The 20,360-nt window shown below is 46.8% G+C and overlaps 1 protein-coding gene across 3 annotated transcripts in view; it reads left to right on the forward strand.

The window, feature by feature from the left end:
- TMEM63A (transmembrane protein 63A) overlaps positions 1-20,360 on the forward strand; it is a 778,572-nt gene that overhangs the window by 643,903 nt on the left and 114,309 nt on the right. For all 3 annotated transcript variants that reach the window (XM_069608694.1, XM_069608696.1, XM_069608695.1), the window contains exons 19-20: positions 5,458-5,563; positions 9,843-10,010. In XM_069608694.1, coding sequence (XP_069464795.1) covers positions 5,458-5,563; positions 9,843-10,010 — 274 coding nt within the window. The remainder of the gene's footprint in view (positions 1-5,457; positions 5,564-9,842; positions 10,011-20,360) is intronic.

Genomic DNA, 20,360 nt, shown 5'->3' on the forward strand with positions numbered 1-20,360 from the left:
TGTGTGCTTGTGTGCCAGATGGAGTTTCATTAGAGTGGTCAATATTGTGATGTTCTTATTGTAGTCTAACTGCTTCCTCCAAAGCAGATCACAACTTGTCAAAAGCCCGGCTGAAAGGTGAACTTTCTTTCTGATGCTCTATTTTTCAATGACCACTACTAAGGGAGGAAATGTGGTTAATTGTTAAACACCTTTCTGACACCTGCTTGAACTGGAGGCAGAATTGTGTTTGTCTGTTTTCATTCGTATACATCAGGACTTTCCTTGTAAAAATCTTCTGATCTATGTCTGTGGGGCTGATTTTATGATAGGACCTGGGATTGTTTTCAGGTCCTTTCTTGTAGAGAATGATCCGACTGCTTGACCACGAGATGGGATATTGTTGCTTTTGCACTTAAAAGTTCAAATGACCTTCTGAGGACGGGGAGGGAGGGCACCACTTTTTCTGGTCTTTAAAGTAGTCCGTATGCAACATGTTGGGTCCAGGTACTTTAGTAGGCACCCACTCACCAATCGTATCAACCATTATGCCTTCTTTGAACTGGTCTACCTCTCTTAGTGCCTAACTAGCGGGTGTGGTAACTGAACTCCTATCCTGGCAACCTTAACTGTGGAAGATTTTCGTTAAGTGTGCAGGGGGCGCTGTGTCAGTATTGATGGCTGTATTCGAAGAGCGTTAGCCTCCTGCCTCATAGTACTTGCCCTGGCATTTCACATTGTCATCTGTTCCAGTCTCAGGCCGTACTGCTTGCCGCCTTGCTGTAGCAAGTGGCAAAACACGAATGAAGACAAGTGTGAAGATTGCTGCATCGCAGAGTGCTGCTTATTCAATTGGAGAGTAGACACAGTCCACAAACGTAACCTGACTTTTTAAAAAATATCATTTAGTGTTAGTATCTAAAATGTGCATTATAATCTGATCCCACCCAGTTCATTAAGTTGGGGCTCTCTAGTTTTACCACCAGATATCTTTGAGGGAGAGTACAGCAACTGAGGACCAGCAATGTCTTTGACTGATCTGCTGGCTGCTGCTGTGTCCCACCTGAGAGCCTGAGCCAACACATCATATGAGGGAAGGGCTGCTATATGTCATGAGCATTCTGAATGCCCCTGTCCCCAGCCTGGACAGGGGGCATCATCGGACTGTACGCAGGTATCAATTGCACCCTTTGTTTGAGGGTTTTGGTGCAAATGGAGGCTGATCGGCAGCATTTGGCAAGCCAACCGTCTTCCCTGTCTAATTAACCCTGCCAAGTAGCAGGTGCCTGTCAAGAGGGCAGAATTAGGTCATGCAGAAGATGCCTATGTGAAAGTGCCCAAGGCCAAGGTGCTGGAAGATGTTTCAACATAGGAACTGTACACCAGCGCGGGAGCCACCAGCAGACCGTCCTGAAGAGGTTATGTATCCTGCTGCGGCAATGGAGACCATATGCAGATATCAAACCAGCAGTGAAGCCAATCCCCAGTGAGGATCCGGCTCTAGATCCATAGGAATTGACAAGGACTGTGCCAATAGACAGAAATCGGTGATGCGCCTGAGAGTACAGAGGACACAGGTGCAACCAAAGCAACTGCAATGGCCATAGCTTTCTTCTCTGCACCGGTGCCAGCAGGCAATATGCCAGCTGATTGCAAGTCTAAAGAGCAGGGCGAGGACTTGGATGTCCCATGTTTTGGGGGTCCATCCAAAGCAAAGACCACACCGAAGTCGCCAAGTAAAGGCTTTGAGTGCAGCTTCTACCATGATAGGGGAGAGCCTTGCGCATTGTAATTGTAGTTGGTTATTTATAATGCCCTTAATACCCAATGGTTTCTAAGCGTGGGGTCTGGGATCTAAGCTTTCCTCCCAGCCCAAGAGGTTATGGATCCTGCTGCGACAATAGAGACCATATGCAGGTGTCACACTAGCAGTGAAGCCAATCCCCAGTAAGGATCCGGGGCTGTTTCGATGATATGAAGCCTGAGCGTGGCGTTGCTGCTGATCAACCTTTGGAGTGTTTGAGGCCAGAGACAGATGGGCCTGACTTTTCTTCCTGTAGCATGGATGAGGCCCCCTGATGTTCTTGGCTAGACTTTACATGCCTGAAAGATAGCACCCATGGCCAGCAGGGCATATACGAAGGACAGTTTTAATGCCTGACACATCCATAGCGAAGGCCCAAAATCAGAGCCCTCATGCCCACTGAAACCTTTGTTGATGCTGAGGAAAGAGCACCATCTCAATAGCCTGCACAAGGAACACCTCATGAGATCTTATAAGACATGCTGGAAGAGATCTAGAGCCAGGTGAATGACCGTTGTAGTTTTGAAATGTTGTTATAAGCTTCTTTGTGAATGTTCCACCAGGGACTCCATTGAAGGAAAGTGTCCTGCAATAAGGTTGATCGAAAATGTGTGACCCACTACATCCCCCGCCGAAGACTTACTGAGTAAAATAACTTTCTGCACTTGAACACATGTTTACCAGACTGTATTTTAGACTCCATTCCGTGAGTTGGATTGGCTTCTATTCTGAGCCTGAGACATTTGAGTCCCCCTCTAACTTCCCGGATGCGGTGGATGGAGTGCTAGCTGCTGCTAACAGACAAGGTGGCTAGTTTGAAGCAAGTGAGTGCCGTACACCATGCACTGATGGTTGTCCTCCAGCGTGTCGAGGAGTTGTGGGGATGCCGTTGCCCCTGGGTACTGAAGTGGTACATAGATCCAGCTGAAAAAGAATGTGACCTACAGGAGCAGGACCAAGTACAACAGCACCTCACAATAAAGTTGAGGAAAGATCCACTGGTGGAAGTCACTGTTTGCAAATGATGTTGCACCCTGACCCACCCTGCTGTAACTCATCTGAAATGGAATACTAGAAAGCGATCCAAGCAGCGGACGCCTTGCTGAGGGTACACCCATCCTAGGATATGGCTTTTACTTCATTGTTCTGCTCATCTCCCTTCTCCATCTTTTCTCAGCGAATTGAGGACAAATGCAACAGTTATGATCATGAGTGGTTTACCGCAGTATTCGCTGACTACTACAGATGGAATATAATATGACAGTTTCCCAAATCAAAGAGCAATTGTGTTTTATGAAAAATCAAAATGTTGAAGGGTATTTGATTATGTACCAAATAAGAAATATGGGACTGGGAAACGGTAAAGGTAACCCACATGCTGAGAACAGAAACTCTGACTAAAACGAGTCAAACAGAGGGCCTCATTACGACCCAGGCGGTAAGTTACCGCCTGGGCCGTGACTTTACCACCATGGCGTAAACTACGTTTACGCCATGGTGGTTGGCGGACTTACCGCCCCATTCCGAGGTCGGCGGGGCGGTAAGTCCCCAATCCCCATTTACCCTTCCCCATTCCCATTTTTGCCCCATAGGGCATAATGGGAGTGGGGAAGGCGTTCATTACGCCACCGTAAATTACGGTGGCGTAATTAACTCCATGGTCCCTTAGCGCCATGGATTTTAACACCTGCTAAAAGCAGGTGTTAAAAGCGCCATGGCGCTAAGGGACCTCGTAGTTGGCGGTAACCCCTTACCGCCAGGGTCGTAATGAGGCCCAGAGAAAGTAAAGTGCACATAGGTCAACACAAGGCTTCACCGGCCAAACATTTCAATCCACCAAACTACCAGCCAGAGGGTTATGGCACTATGATCCCAGCGAAGACGAACTAATACTATCATTAAAACTGTAAAAGGGCACCAAGAAATCTATTTGATGTGTGTCAATATATATGTAGAATGAATAATGACAAAGCCCAAGAACTGTGTATGACATTAAGATGAGCAACCTCTAGCCATTAATGGATTTCTAAAATAGAATAGGTCTTGCGTGTCCTTATATTGACCATCGCGGGTTCTGAGGAAGGTGTTAATGGCAAGATTGCGACCCCACCTGTTTGTCAAATCTCATGCCCCAGAGGGCTGGAGAATTTAAAAAAAAATGGGGAAGCATGTAACCACCCTGTGGAGGTCAATGAAAATGTATTAGTAGCAGCCAGTTATGTGGTTATAACATGTGTTACTTCTTTGGGAGTCTGTTGCATAAAGAGAGAGTCATTAGTGCCTGATGGCTCATGGCAAACAGTGTTATGTCATTCTTCTGTGAATCTTGATTTGACATCACACTACTGGTAGCCCCCAACACTGATGTGTGACTGTTGGAGACAGGTGGCAGAGTGGCACAGTCTGTTCCAGAAGCTAGCTGTGGTTGCTGTCCAATGTCGGTATCATGTAAACAAAAACTGAGATGTTAGCCCTCTCAGAGAGAGGGTGGAGCCCAGATACTTTTTTCATCCTACCCAAACCAGCTAGAGAGGTAAGTACAACACTGCACAGCCCCTGACACAGGGGCTGCTGCCCCTATCCATGCTGCCTTCCGATGAGCTTCTCTCTCTCTCTCTCTCTCTCTCTCGCTCTCTCTCGAGAAGAGAGAGAGAGAGAGAGAGAGAGAGAGAGAGATTGCTTGTAGAGCGGACGAGCCTCTGGGGTGCATCTGGCTCTAAGCATCATCAGACGACAATTGACTTTGACATAATCTTAGGATAGTCTAAAAGATCAGGCACTGGAATGCCAGACCCACTCCCATGCTGCAGTACTCATTTCCTGGCCATAGAATGTCCACGCTGCTAGAATTACCTCAGACCTGCTGCTCCCCCTTATAGATCTCTATAATCCTCAGTCCACTTCTTCGGCAATCCCGGCTACTTTCCCGACCGTAGTCCGTATTTGGCTGCCTTGTTTCTCTACACTGCAGCAGTGATCTCCCACAAAGATTTGTGTTTCCATACAGCAATCCTAAACATGTTCCATGTTCCTGCGCCATGTTCCTTCCCCATGTTCCATCTCAGAGATTGTGTATATTTAATGTTGATCTCCCCAAAGAAATTCAAGATTACATTTAAAATGTAGAACCGGAACGATACCAAACTTCAAAACGGTTCTAGACGGCTAAGCAGGTACCAGGGGGGAGTGGGGGCGGTAAGAATGTGTAAATAAGTGATAAGTCTGCAGAGCTGTGTACATAGAACTAAGACTTAAGATTAGAAGTGCCTTCAAAGTCAGTAGAAATGCAAAGATGTGTACTCATTCATTCAAGCGTGTGAGTATGATTGAGTTGATTTTTTTTTTAATCAACACCCATGTTTGTGGGTGTGTGTATGTAAGAAGTGTGGGGAAGCTGCCCACTTACCGTGTAGCTACTAGAGGGTCCTTGCCTACCCTACACACGAGTGGAGGCACAGAGTGCTTGGAGACCATGGAATGCACTTATAGTAGCATACAAATCGTGGGTGGTGATGTGCAAAGACGCCAGGGAACTGATCTGATACTTAAGTGGGCCTAACCTCCAGCAGCTCCGACATTGATTAAAAACAGGGTTAAACTTTCAGCTGTCAATTCTGTTGGCTTGGTGCATGAGTTCAGTTGAACGTCATTAACTTTGGTATTATGTTTTGCAGCAACAAGCCTATGAGTTTGAATTTGGAGTGATGTATGCGCGGATGCTCTGTGTCTTTACGGTCATCATGGCGTACAGCCTCATCTGTCCAATCATCGCCCCCTTTGGTAAGATCTCCATATATATGCATTTAAGTTTTCAAAACAGTTTCTAACACTTATTAGACCTGTGTTTAAAATCACAGTCTTCAGAGTTGAACTTATTTACAGCAGTTGACAAAAGGTGCCTGGTTTACATTCCACAAACACATGAGGAAATCCATGATGAGTTGGTGACAAATCATAGCCGAACAACGGGAGGCCCGGATAACCATGGTTTATCAATAATCAGAAAAGCAGCGACATCCGACCCATTGTCAACATAGCAGTAGTTGTAGCAATCCATTCTAAAGAATTGCAAAAAGTGATGTAACATTCATGACATACCCATCAGCTTGGCACCAAGCAGGGCAGACGGACTGATTGACGTTTATAAATTCCAGTTCATAGGCATCGCCATGGAAGTGCTCACACTGACCTGTAGAGCGTTAGGGCAATGCCAGAAGTACTGGCCCAAATTCCAGTATATAGAGATCATCAGGCTCAGACTGGCCTGTAGAGCATTGGGGCAATGCCAGAAGTACTGGCCCAAATTCCAATATATAGAAATCATCAGGCTCAGACTGGCCTGTAGAGCATTAGGGCAATGCCAGAAGTACTGGCCCAAATTCCAGTATATAGAGATCATCAGGCTCAGACTGGCCTGTAGAGCTTTAGGGTAATGCCAGAAGTACTGGCCCAAATTCCAGTATATAGAGATCATCAGGCTCAGACTGGCCTGTAGAGCATTAGGGCAATGCCAGAAGTACTGGCCCAAATTCCAGTATGTAGAGATCATCAGGCTCAGACTGGCTTGTAGAGCATTAGGGCAATGCCAGAAGTACTGGCCCAAATTCCAGTATGTAGAGATCATCAGACTCAGACTGGCCTGTAAAGCATTAGGGCAATGCCAGAAGTACTGGCCCAAATTCCAGTATATAGAGATCATCAGGCTCAGACTGGCCTGTAGAGCATTAGGGCAATGTCCAATGTAGCAGTCCAACAGACAGTTTAGTTCAGGATTTGTGCGGAAATGTGGGTCAGTTTAATGGCTTAGTGCATGGGGACGATGTTATTTTGGGGCAGTACTACCAACGTGCTTTCAAAGGTGCTACATGCCGCATTTTCCTTAAAATAATCTGCCTGGTCCAAGTGCAACAGTTCTTGATGAAAGGTCCTGCATTGCACTTTGGGAGAATATGGGCCACATATTTCCGGTGCCTGGCCTATTTGTTGTGCTCCAGTCTGACCCTGGGCAACATGAGTCTAGGCATAAAGTGTTCAAAGTCAAGTAAAGCCCCGTACTCCGTTCCATTGGTTGAGATTCAACCAATCCCATCCTGTATGCGCGCCCCTTGTGCCAGTGATTTCAATAGAAGGTTTATTAAGAGACACTCTAGGTAATCTAGTCTAACAATATGTAGAAGCAAGGCATACCATAGAAAAAGCAGTGAATCTCTCACAAGTACTGTGTGGAGGTTGATGGGCTGTCATGTGGAAGGCTGTTTAAGTTTAGGGTAAATTTAGGGTTTAATCAAAAGCCTGATCATGTGAAAGGGGGAGAGAGAAAAGGGAATCAGAGTAGATTGGTGATGCGTCTGGGTGGAAAACATGTTGCATGACAACATGGACAGCAGAAAAGAAATTAATTATATTGGGACTATGCCTCCCTCAAATCAAAGATCAACAAAGGAAAAGACATTGGCTGATGCTAAAGTGATCAGAGGTTTCAGAAGCTCAAAGTGGTGGCAAGTAGGTTGTTGGATTTATAGACTGTTCCTTGGATTTCTATACTTTCTGCCACCTTACAAATCTCAAGTCAGCCTTCATTCTCTTCAATTCAGAAAAGGTGCCTGAGATCCTCATATGAATGCACTAGGCTCTCACCTGCAATGGTGCAGAGCTATTATGCCATATTTTACCCGGTGTCAAGTCACACAGTATACAGTTTAGCATGCGCCTAGGCCATGACTTCACAACACCGGATAGGATTTGTGTCTTCATCGTGACAAGGGCTGCTGCTCAGTGTGCCAGGGCTGCTGCTCAGTGTGCCAGGGCTGCTGCTCAGTGTGCAAGAGTGCCACCAGTGACATCGGAGCACTGGGTCCTTTTCATGGCCCTATTATGGCATTGCCTTCAGGCTCCAACACCAATGTTCAGAGTGGCAGAGTTTGCTACTGCTTTCTAGTGCCAGAAGGAACCAAGTAAGGGTGTGGCGGGGGGAGAGGTACAGAGGGAGGAAGAGGGAGAGAGAGAGATGGAGATATTGCCATTAAATAGAAACATCAGGTTTTGCACATTTGCCTTGTGTTGCAATTACATTTACAGAGAGTAAATAATAGTAGCCCAGAAGCTTTCAACATGTGTGGAATCCCTGCCAACATGTTGCAAGGTCTTGGTATCTCAATAGACTGCCTACCACACACACAGCCACGCCCCCAATGCCCCCATACCCTGGCATTCCTGCTTCTCCCATTCATCCAATGCACATGGATTCCATACCTCACGACCCACCTTGACACTCTATCCCTCCACACTTGGTGAGCGAGAACTTTCCAAGAAACTCAGCTATTTTTCAGAGCCCACATCTTTGTCAGCAAAGTCAAGACATTATCACATGAAAGCATTATTGTGATAATTTTCTAGACCATTTTTAAGGCTATCTATTACAGTAATGTCACCTGGTCTTTATAAATTACTAGGGAGTGCACTTTCACTGTCTGAGTAGTCGTTTTATTAGAACTGCTCATGTGAACCACCCTAAACTTTTAGGGTACGTGCCAAAGATTGACTGCAGCCAGCCCGTATCGGCCATTCAAAAGCATCACCCAAGCATATGAGAGCTCTGACCCTGACAGACCAGCCTTTTAGAGACTCTCACTGGGCATTTGCATGATTGCATCCAGTCATACTGTCCATCTGAGAGCCCTGGCTGAGTATGTGACTAGCTCTGGCCCAGTCCCACAACCTCCTGGCGGAATGGCCGAACATGTGACTGACTCTCTGTCACTACACCAAGACACAGACTCGATCTGGCACTAGTTATGTCCCAGTCTTGGTGCACAGGTGTGATATTTCAGAGGTATCCTCCTATCAGGTGACTGCTTCTTTCCCAGACTGACTGCACTCCTTTCCTGCTGCCATTTCCATCCTGGCCTGGAAGAGGTGCACATGACATGTAACTGGCTCTGCCCTAGACTAGTTATAATGTATAGGCAATCCCAGAATGTGACCGACTCCTGCCTGTCATGTAATTGACACTACCCCAGTGGCATGGATGTGGCCTATGATGGACCCCACTTCAGCCCCAACACCCGTCGAGAAGGCGGGTCCAACACTGCATCATCTGGCATATCTTTCTCTCTCCCATCCTCCCCCAACATATCCCAGCATCTGCCAGCAAAGCTATTCAGTGGAAGACCTTAAGGCGCTTGAGACTCATTATGAGTTTGGAGGCAACTTAGAAACGGGTGGTAGCAGTTTTGTCTCCTTGCTTTTAGTTCTTCTTCTTTTGAGCAAATAAACTGATAAGGGAGTAAAAGGCCTACATTTGCATGGAAGTGTTACCTCACAAAATGGCAGTATTAGCACTACCTGTAATACCTCCATTCACCATTGAAGTCCTATAGGACTTTGGAATTGCGTCTAACAAAAATCCTGAATCAGTCAGGCTTAACATTTATCGCCAGTGGCAGGTGTGATTCCGTTTTGATGTTTTACCAACTGGTAATAACGCCCCTTGTTTTTATAAGAACAATGGGGGTCATTACGAGGTTGGAGGTAAGGGATTACCGGCACGGGTAAGGACACTGGTACAGGTAATCCCTTACCACCCTATTCCGAGGTCCCTTAGCGGGACCCTTCCGTAACACCTGGTTTTACCAGGTGTTACGGAAGGGACCCGTTAAGGGACTTCAGAGCTAATAACACTACCGCAAATTGTGGTACCGTTATTAGCTCCATCCCCATTCCCATTGAGCCCTATGGGGGCTAGAATGGGAATGGGGAATGGTTCCCGGAATGGGGACTTACCGGGTCTTCCAAGGTTGGAATGACCCGTTAAGTCCCTATTTCGGGAACCCGGACCTGGTTAAAAGTACCATGGCTACCGCCAACTTCGTAATGACCCCCAGTATCTTGCTTTTCTCCATTCGCTTGCCATGCTGCTAAAACCCCTGCTTGGTAGAAGTATAACACATTAACCTGCAGCTCATTCCAGTAAAGTTCCTTTTCAGCCCACAGTCTCTGCAAATGCACATATTTTGTTGAGATGTTGGTCTTAGGGTTTAACTGTTCCTTGTTCCTTTAGGCCTAACATATTTACTACTGAAGCACACAGTGGACCGCCACAATCTCTACTATGCCTACCTGCCGGCGACATTGGATCGAAACATCCATTTTGGAGCAGTGCTTCAAGCTCTGGCAGCCCCCATCCTCTGCGTCACCTGGCTATACTTCTTCTCCATTGTGAGGATGGGTAAGTGTTGCGTAGCAAAGGCCTGTCTTTGCCATAATGAATTAGAGTATGTTCATCACTTGTTGGTGTATTTTCCTTTTAAATTGCAGTTCTTGAAGTTGTGGAAATTTATATTTAAAACTCTACCTCAAATGGGATCAATGGACATGGCAATCTATAATTGGTGCATAGCTCCTCGACAGGTTCAAGGTGGGCTTTTACAAGCACAGCAACTTTTGCCATCTTTGATTTTGTTCATGAAAATATGTATGTGTTCTCTATCTTTTGAGGCTCCCCAGTTCTAGGCATGCCCATATCTAATGTTAGAAAAGTCGGGATGGAGATGCATATCTGAGATTAGACATATCCGCGATGGTTGTAATGACCATTCAATAACTATGAAGAATATTTACATACATTGAGCTAACCTTTGCTGATGGCCCTTCGTCAAGAGATCACCTTTGGCGAAAAGGCAGGCTGTCTCTCTTAGCGTATGTGTGGTAAACCTGCATGCGTGAGGGCTGTTTCGGGAAGTGGTTGTGGCTAGGGTCACTAAAAGGTAAGGTGGAGAGGTTCACCAACGTGTGTGGGGGGGTAGAGATGATGAGGGCTGTGGGGCTGTCATCTACAATCCGAGCGCTCCAATACACAGGTTGGCAGCGGGTTGCGGTGGTGTCTGATGCCCTTATAGCGGGGTACAATGATGAGCCTGTGGAATCCTCTGCACTGAGGGAGCTGCATGTGTCCAGAAATCAACCATCATTGTTATGCCGTATTACTGCAGTGGGAACGGTGGGCATAGGAAACCGGATTTAGCAAACTGTGCCAGCAACAACACTTCATGTAACCATAACACATACATTTAATGCCTTGAACAATGCCTTTCATAAATGATATGGTTTTAGTCAGCACTCCTCGTTTCATCCAAGGTTGCTGCTACAAAGTTTGCTCCAGGAAGTATCCAGCTAATATCCAGCTGTCAAGTTTTGGTACAGCATGGAACCCATTCTACAGTGACTGCTCTCAGCGGGGATTTTCAACCGGCTGTTAACATTTCTTGAGCCGTTAACTAGGGTCACTCAAGTTGTCTTAAATGACCCTGAATGCCTGTGTCTTTAAAACAGTGGCCCATCTGTGACATGCGGTCCTCAGAGACTTTGCATAGTCCCTTCGATGCCTTAAATGATTCACTGCCTGTCTTTAGGCATGTTGGCACCAGTGTGGGAAGTTAGGCACATACATATGATAAGTCATTTATAATGCACCTGTACACAAGTGTTTCTAGGCGCGACAAAACAGGGAAGGGGAGACAAAGGGAGGACAAAAAAAACGATCTTACTTGGTCTTGTGTCATTCAGATCGTGCAAGTGCGGGGGGAGGGAGGCGAAGAGTGCAGTGGCAAAAAGCCCAATAAGTGCTGCCGGGATTGTGAGAAACCTGAAGGTGTCTCACCCGCTAGTCCTTGGGGATCTGTCATCCAGGTGGCCAGGACACGCCCATCCCTTTTGGATCCAGTTCCTGGTTGGTGGACCAGTGCCGGAGGATCACCTAGATGAGGGGTCTTCGAGGAGTGGAAGTGGGGCACCGCATAGTGAGACGCGCTAGCCCCTTCCCTGTAACACCTTTTACCCATACTACCAGGTAGGATGCCTAGGATCTCAACCCCTGCCATTTCCCGACACAAACACTTTCCCTCAGACAGTTCACCGTGAGCGACAACGGACTAACACCAGAGCCATATACCTGACATGTCCCAATACAATGGTCAGGCAATCACTGATCATTACACACCTGACTTCCATCACACTTCCCACACGGGTAAAAGGCGGAGCACAAATGCACTCTCTGAGAGAGGGAAAGCACACTCTGAGCGAGGAAAAGCACATGAGGAAACCATTCCAAGATGGCAGTTTAATACACGGAATGAGAAACGCAGCGAGAGGGTTGCAAGGAGGGAAGTGCCCTTGACCTTTAAAGACCATTACTTTCACGAACCTTGGAGAGTAAGAAGCCTAAGACCGGGAACTGCAGCTGAACAAACCTACATTGTGCATCGAAGGTACCCGGGTCTCTTGCGCGTTGATAACCCAGGCGGAGAGGAACGATTGCCACCATGGTACTGTCCTTGGCTTCTACAGCAAAGCAGCACCAATAAAGAAAGCCCAGCCGGTGAGTTGGAGAGATTGATCGCAAACGAGCTTGTGTTTGAACCGAAGTTGCAAGCGGCCACATTGTATGAAGAAATCCAAAGAGGATAGTGTGTGAAATGCATGTGATGAGCGACACAAATATAATTGGAAACCAAAGGAGTGAATGAACTTTGGGGAGGCCAAGCGAGATACCATATGCAAAGTGGTCTGGCGCCACATGGGTGCTCATTCAAACGTCTCTGTTAGGTATCCAACTGAATGGCCACTGTGTATAAAATGGCAGTTTGTATTGAAGTGGTCCTGCAACGGGTCAAGCTAAACCCTGTGCACATTTGAAAGTCTTTGATAAGCCAAGATGAACTATAATTGGTGCGAGCCCGGCTGAGGAGGACTAATTGGAAAAGGGAACTGATCTGAGCCCGGCTGTGGGGGATTCGGGGTGAACCGCGAGTCACCCGAGAGAACAAATATTCTCTGAACTTTGTTTGAAAAGTAGGATCTGAACCCGGAACAGGGGGATCCGCAGTAACGATCGTAAAATAACAGGGATCTGAGCCTGGCTGAGGGGAATCCAGGGTGAAGCACCCAAGTTGAATACTTGTAAGACGACCCAAAGTGTATATCTTATTTTTTTGTACATCAGGCCCTCTAAATCAAGAGACTTTGATGAGAAAAGAGACTTCGGCGCAGAAGACACTGTTGCTGGAAATAGAACTGTATCCTCGTGCCGAAGAAGCCAGAGTGTCTGCTTTGCTCGAGTGAACCGCCTTGCCCCGTGCTGAAAACGTGGGGAAGGGAGGCCAATGGCCCGATCATCCTGACATATCATTTTGTGAACACTTCTTTCTTTTTCATTAACATTCCCCCACACTATTTGTGAATTAGCAGTAAAGATTGGCAATAGGTTTTTTAGTGTAGCCCCTTTTATTTTGACAGGACTCAACAAGGACTGCATTATGACAGTCATAGCTTGATCCCATTTGTAGGTTTAGATAGGCGTTTATCACACCCTTCTGAAAGTTCAATGAACACCCTTGAACTGTGATCACTTGTGTCTGTTTTACCGTTGATACCATGCCTTCTTTACAGGGTGGAGTGGAGACTCAAGTAAGTGCAGGGAGGCAGGGGGCTGTAGGGTTGCAGATACAGTCCCTAAATGCGTGGGAGGCCCGGAGGCAGTGCAAGGGGCTACTGGTCGTCCAGGATTCTGGTGCCATGAGGTACAAAGGGTGACCAGGTAACCAGTTAGCGCAGCAGACACTTGCATCAGAAGGAGAGAGAGAGAGAGAGAGAGAGAGAGAGAGAGAGAGAGAGAGAGAGAGAGAGAGAGAGAGAGAGAAAGAAAAAAAAACAAAAAAAAACAGAAGTAAACAGGAAGGTCTTGAGTTGCTTACGGAACCGGAGGTGGTCCTGCTCAAGTTTGTGGGAGGCTGCTCCAGAGGGAGGCCACAGCTGAAGACAGAGATCTACCCCCCACTATCTGCCTCTAGAAGCGTCTGACCCTCAGAGAGCTGGAGGTGGATGAGCAGAGGGCTCAAGGAAGAAGCTTAGGAAGAGCGAGTTGGAGGTAGTGTGGTCCCCGGCCCCAGAAAGTCTTTTGGACAACTCACAGGGTCTTGGACTTGATCCTTGCCGCAATCGGGTGCCAGTGTAGAGAGTTCAGGGCTGGAGAGATACGATCCCTGGGCTTGATGCCAAGGACAAGTCTTGCAGTCCTGTTCTGTATTAGTTGCAAAGGGCGAAGAGTAGAGACGGGCAGATTTAGAAAGCAGCTGCTTCAGTAGTCCAGTCTAGAGAGAACCAGGGCACTGGAGACAGTGAGCTTCTGGGGGAAAGTGAGAAAAGGAAGAATACCTCTGAGGAGGTGCAGCTGGTAGTGGGACTTCTGAGAGATGTAATATATGTGGGGAGAGAAGGAGAGGGTGGAGTCGAAGATGACGCCAAGGTTTTCTGCCTCGCAGGAAGGTGCAGGTAGAGGGCCAAGGGTGGGCGGCCAGAGTGAAAGAAGGAAAGTGGGAGCAGGGGTCCCAAGGAAGAGGATCTCAGTTTTACTGGCATTAAGGCAGAGATCGTTGGAAGCACACCATTTCTGTATCGTGGATAGACAGTCGGGAATGAGCGAGAGAGCAGAGGAGGTTCAGGGGAGCCTGAAGGAGAGCTGTGTGTCCTCTGCATAGCACTGAATGTTAGAAGAGAAGGTAGAGATCAGGTGGGCCAGAGGTGCCAAATAATGGTTGAAGAGCCAGGGTGAGAGGTTGGAACCCTGGGCAACACCACATTTAGAGAGAGAGAGAGAGAGGTGGTGGAGTAGCTGCTTTTTCTTGTCCAACTGTAGAGAGTGGATAACCTCCCTATGTTCTTCCAGTCCCTTGCCATTAGGTCACTGAGTTGTGCAGGGCTTGGTTTTTTTTTGTTTTTTTTAAATTTTATTTATGTCACACAGGTACTTCACAACATATAGACATACTTGTTACACAACATATGCATTTTGTATACAGAGAATAGGTACGACTTGACACTCCACATATCACAATGTTTCCTAACTCTCGACCTTATCAGCAAGGTATTGTCTATATTTAGCCCATGGGCCTCATTACACGGTAGGAGGTAACCATGCCGCTATTAGCGCCATGGCTACTCCCTTACCGCATACCGGGTCCGGGTAGGCGGTATGGGGACTTACCGGGTCATTCCGACCCTGGAAGACCCGGTAAGTCCCCATTCCAAATACCATTCCCCATTCCCATTTGAGCCCCCATAGGGCTCAATGGGAATGGGGAAGGAGCTAATAACGGTACCGCAAATTGCGGTACCGTTATTAGCTCTGAAGTCCCTCATCGGGTCCCGTTCTTAACGCCTGGTCAGACCAGGCGTTAAGGACGGGACCCGCTGAAGGACCTCGTAGTAGGGCGCTAAGGGATTACCGGCACTGGTGACCTTACCGGTGCCGGTAATCCCTTAGCGCCTACCGTGTAATAAAGCCCCATATGTTCTTAGGTCTAGAGGGAGTTTGCACTGAGTCTATGTATATTTCTTCAGCATCGTTAGTCCAAATCATATCTCTCCCCCATTCAGACCTGGTGGGGGGGCTTTTGCTCTTCCATTTCAGTAATATTGCTCTTTTAGCCAATAGGAGACTTATGTTCAGTAGTTTCCGCCAGGTTGGATTCATTTTCCCTATGGCCCCCAGTAAGCTTAGCGTCAATCGACAGGTTCATCTGCCATGTCATCAAGAGCTTTGCAAACCCCCACCCAGTATTCCCTCAATCGTGTACATGCCCAGAACATGTGAAAAGTATCTGCTGCATCACTGCCACATCTAGGACATTGATCTTCAGCATTGGGATATATTAGCTTCAGCTTGGCGGCGTATAGTGTAGTCTATGCAGTATCTTATAATGAATCAGCTTGTATCTAGCATTACAGGATATACTCTTAGTTAAAGCACATAATTGTGTCCATTGGTTGTTAGTAATCAAGTGCCCCAGATCCTGCTCCCAGTGCTCTTTGGCGTTATGTAACGTAGGTGGACGAGTACGGATGATTGTCTTGTATAGTGTTGATGCTGATATCCTCGCTTTGCCGGCTGTGAACAAATATCCCAACCCCGGGTTAACTGCTGGTTCAGATGGTAATTCTTTCCATACCTTTGTAGCTGCTGTTTTCATTCCAATGTAGCACAGCTTATGTTTGGGTATGTCTCCTACTGTGACTTTAAAGGTGTCCCATGGCACAAAACATTTATCACAGAATAGTTGACCCCACTGCATTATACCTTTCACACTCCATTGTGTCGCTATTTCCTTGTCCGTTGTGGGTGTAATATAATGGGCGCCCCAGATCGGCATACTTGGATGGTACAGTGTACCTGCGACGTATATGTCTGTTATCTTAGCCCATGCTGTGGCCGTGATCAAAGCTGGGTTAATAATGTCGTAATGTTTGGGACGTGATGTTGTCAGACCATGGAGTAGTGTAGCTGATTCAGGGATAGGGGTTTCATTCAGTGTTTTCTTAGGATTAAGGAAGATCGTCACCCATTCCGCTGCATATTGTGCCTATGCTGCTAGATTCTAAATTTCAAAATCAGGTGCCATAAGGCCCCCCTGGGGATACTGGTCTGTAAGTATCCTCCACTTCAGTCTCGGGTGTCCACTCCATACCAATGCCGTGCATGCGCTCCTTATTTTTGTAAATAACGCTCTTTCCGGCCATACTGGTAGGGTGTTGAATAGGTAAAAAAGTTTAGGGAGAGTGATCATTTTTACCAGGGCAATTATCCCAAGCAACGATATGGGTAGGGCGCTCCAGCTTGTCATTTTAAGACATAAGGTGTCTGTAAGAGCGCTGTAATTCAGAGTCCGGGATAGTTGAGCCGTCCTGGCCACGTCCACCCCCAGATATTTAATGTGATCCCGGCTCCAATTGAGACCATGAAGGTCTAATGGTGCCACCGTTGCGTCTGTGAGCGGGAAGATTTCTGATTTGGCAGGATTCAGTTTAAGGCCTGAATATTCACCAAATGTTTTGACCACATCTAGGATTCTACCGAGGGTATGCTCCGGATTTTGTAAGTATAATAAAATATCATCCGCGTACAGCGTGATAATCTCAAGTTTATCGTCACGCGGCACTCCATATTTATTATAACGCGCTCTGAGTTTATCTGCCAGCGGCTCGATCACTAAAGCGAATAGGAGGGGGGACAGTGGACAACCCTGGCGGGTGCCCCCTAATAGCTCCAGGAGCTGTGTCAATGCGCCATTTACATTTATCCTAGCATATGGACGTGTGTAAAGGACATTAACCCATTTAATGAAATTTGGGCCGAAACCATAGTTCCTCAGGACATTAAATAAAAAGGGCCAGTACACCGTATCAAAGGCCTTTTGCATATCCAGGGAGACTGCTACTGCTTGTAATTCTCTAGGTAATGTTGTTAGAATTTTGTGGCATCCTCTAATATTCGTTGCAGTAGATCTGCCTGTTATAAATCCTGCCTGGTCCTCATGGACCATGTAGGGCATCAATGGGGTCAGTCGTGTGGGCAGGATCTTCACGAAAATCTTAGCATCCGTGTTTATTAATGACAGAGGTCTATAAGAGCCACATTCTTCAGGGGGCTTCCCCGGTTTAAGTAACAGTGTAATGTTCGCTTCACTAGTGGTGTCTGGCAATTCCCCTTTTTCTAGGGTTTCCGCCCAAACGGCTAATAGTCTTGGGGTGAGGAGTTGTGAGAATTCTTTGTAGAATTCTGCACCAAGACCATCGGCACCTGGTGCCTTCCCATTGGGCAATGTCTTGATGGCTTCTGATATCTCCGCTTCGGTGATCGGTATCTCTAGGGCTTCCCTAGTGTCGTCTGATAATAGTGTAGTCGGTATCTGGGATAAGTATTGATCTATCTCTTGGTCATTAGCAGTGCTTTGTGGTGAATACAGATGTTTATAAAAATTATAGAATACTGTCTCAATCTCTGTCTGGTTCGTGGTCACTGCTCCATCTTCCCTTATTATACATGGAATGCACATACCAGCCTGGCTTTCAACTTCCCCGGGCGTTCACGCTCCCCATATCGCTGGGCAGCTGCTGGGCGGTCAAAGTAACAGATCTCGCGATCAGCAGCTTCTCTGAATTCATCTAACTTGGTTTTAATGTCCAGGCTCAGTTGCGGGGATGGTGTCTGTGCATACTGATTCTGTAAATGGGCAATTTCTTTTTCCTTCTGTAACAGTACATTGCGGATGTCCTTCAGGACACCGAATTCGATCGACATTGCGGTGCCTCTAATATACACCTTAAATGCCTGCCACAATACCGCCTGCGTGGACACTGAGCCTTCATTAATCTCGAAATATTCCTGGATGTGCTGCGCCAACGCCGAATTATAGACCTGGTCTTGTAATGCCGCTGGCTTGAACCTCCAGGGAGGTCTGCTTATTTTAATCCCCGGGATCTGTAATGTTATTTGTATGGGGGAGTGCTCTGAGTATGTCCTTGGATAAATATGGGTATTGGTGACCCAACCCAATACTTCGTTTGACACCAGCCATACGTCTATCCTGGAGTGCATATTGTGCACCGATGAATAGAATGTTTACACTCGTGCGGTACCTTTTAATGAGCGCCATACATCCCTAAGGCCAAGATCAGACATGTGCGCTAGTATCCTTTGGGCAGCCCTAGTCAATGTCCTCGGCTGATCCGATGTGCGGTCCAGTTGTACGTCAAGAATGGTGTTAATGTCACCACCACACACCAGATGAGCCGTGGGGTATTTAACTAGTTTCCCAAACAATGTGGTATAAAAGTCGGGATCATCCACATTCGGGCCACATATATTCAGTAGCAATACCTCTTTATCTTGGAGTGTACCATGCACCATAACATACCTGCCCATCAGGTCACACTCTGCATTGAGGCATGTGAAAGGAACGGTTTTATGTATCAGAGTCGCTACTCCCCTTGCTCGACTTGAATACAACGTGTAGTAATGATGAGTCCCCCAACTAGGGGCCAATTTTGCAGCTTGGTGCTGTAAAAGGTGAGTTTCTTGCAGAAATACTATTTTATGGCCTATTCTAGTTATATATGCCATCATTTTCCTTCTCTTTATCTGGGATCCCAGCCCGCGAACATTCCAACTAAGCATGGTGATATTCTCGTTTTCTGTCCTAGCCATTATCGTGTGGTTTCAATAGGTGATGTGTGGAATGTTCCCACCGCGTCATGTGTATAACCATGTTTGTGAAGTACCTGTGTGCTTTTAATTATAACTCCCACCCGTGTACTCTTAACTGTAACTCCAAACCAGTTTCCCAACAAACTTTCCCCGTATCCCTCCGCCTCCCCCATAGTTACCCCAACATTAACTATGTTTCGCCACCCTTCCCTTTTCCCAACCATAACTTGATATGCACCAGCAGTAAGGGGGGTCTGCTGCAACACTCCAGGACAGAATAACAATGGCTATATCTTTTTCGGTTGACGGTCCTTACTAGTTCCTTGATACCATTCTGAACGGTGGGAGAGTAATTGTTCTTGATGCAGTATATATTGGTGCCATAGGTACTCCCATGCGGGAGCATCACTGACCTCCCACCAATACACTTAAGACATAGTGTGCACTTGTGAGCTCTTGGCGTTTCAGGATGTATCCCCATTCGTTGGATGTCGGACTGGCACTGAGATATTGGCTTTGACGAAGCTTGTCGCTTCCTCTGGAAACAATAAGAAGTATGTTTGCTTTGATATTGTAGCCTCAGCCTAGCTGGATAAAGCATAGCATAGAGGATATTGCGTTTGCGTAATAGTTTCTTGACTCCAGTAAATGAGCGTCGCTCTCGCTGCACTGCCAGCGTGTAGTCGGGGAATATGTGAATCGTGTTGGCCTCCCACCGTAATTCCTGCTTTTCTCTGGCCGTTCTCAGAATCAAATCCCTGTCACTGTAGTTCATCATTTGCGCTATAACAGGTCTCGGATAGGTGCCTGGTTTGGGTTTAGGGGCCAGAGATCTGTGCGCTCTCTCCACTATGAACATGGGAGACCAACCAGGGTCACCCAGAATTTCTCGTAATATTTTCTCTACAGCATGTTCCATGGGCCCTTTGATTGCTTCTTCCGGCAAACCTATTATGCGTATATTATTGCATCTGGATATAGCCTCCAAATCCTCACACTTTATTTTGATCGCTCCCAGCTCCTTTGCCATCGTTGTCACTGTGTTATTCAATGTCTCCAGCTTGTCCTCTGTATTACTGATGCGAGTTTCAGCCTCCGTAATACGGCTCATGGTCTTATCTAGTTTTATCTTGATTGAGGACACGTCAGCCATTATGGAATCTAGTTTCTCATTAAGAGAAGAGAATCGCTTTTGCATGGCCGCAAAGACTGCCTGTGGATCCATTGCGGAGGCTGAAGCGGTCTGGACGGTAGCAGCGACAACTCCGTGGTCATAACAGTCTCATCTGCTTTTTTTGCCGTCGTAGTACATTTTTCAATAGCGCCTTTCCCCCTCTTCAGTCCTGGACCCTTGGGCATTGTCTAGTAGTGGGACTAGGGCTGACAGTGTCCGCGCTAGTCTTTGTAGTGGCTTGTAGTATAGCACAGATGTTTTGCTGTTTATCTTGCGGTAAGCAACCTGTGGTGGTCGGGGGCGGGGGAGTGCTGACGTCAATGCGTTATCCTCAGTGCCATTCCACTAAATGTGTCAATAGTTAC

The sequence above is a fragment of the Ambystoma mexicanum genome, chromosome 4q (genome assembly GCF_040938575.1).
Source record: "Ambystoma mexicanum isolate Mex_15411 chromosome 4q, UKY_AmexF1_1, whole genome shotgun sequence".
Lineage (NCBI taxonomy): Eukaryota > Metazoa > Chordata > Amphibia > Caudata > Ambystomatidae > Ambystoma > Ambystoma mexicanum.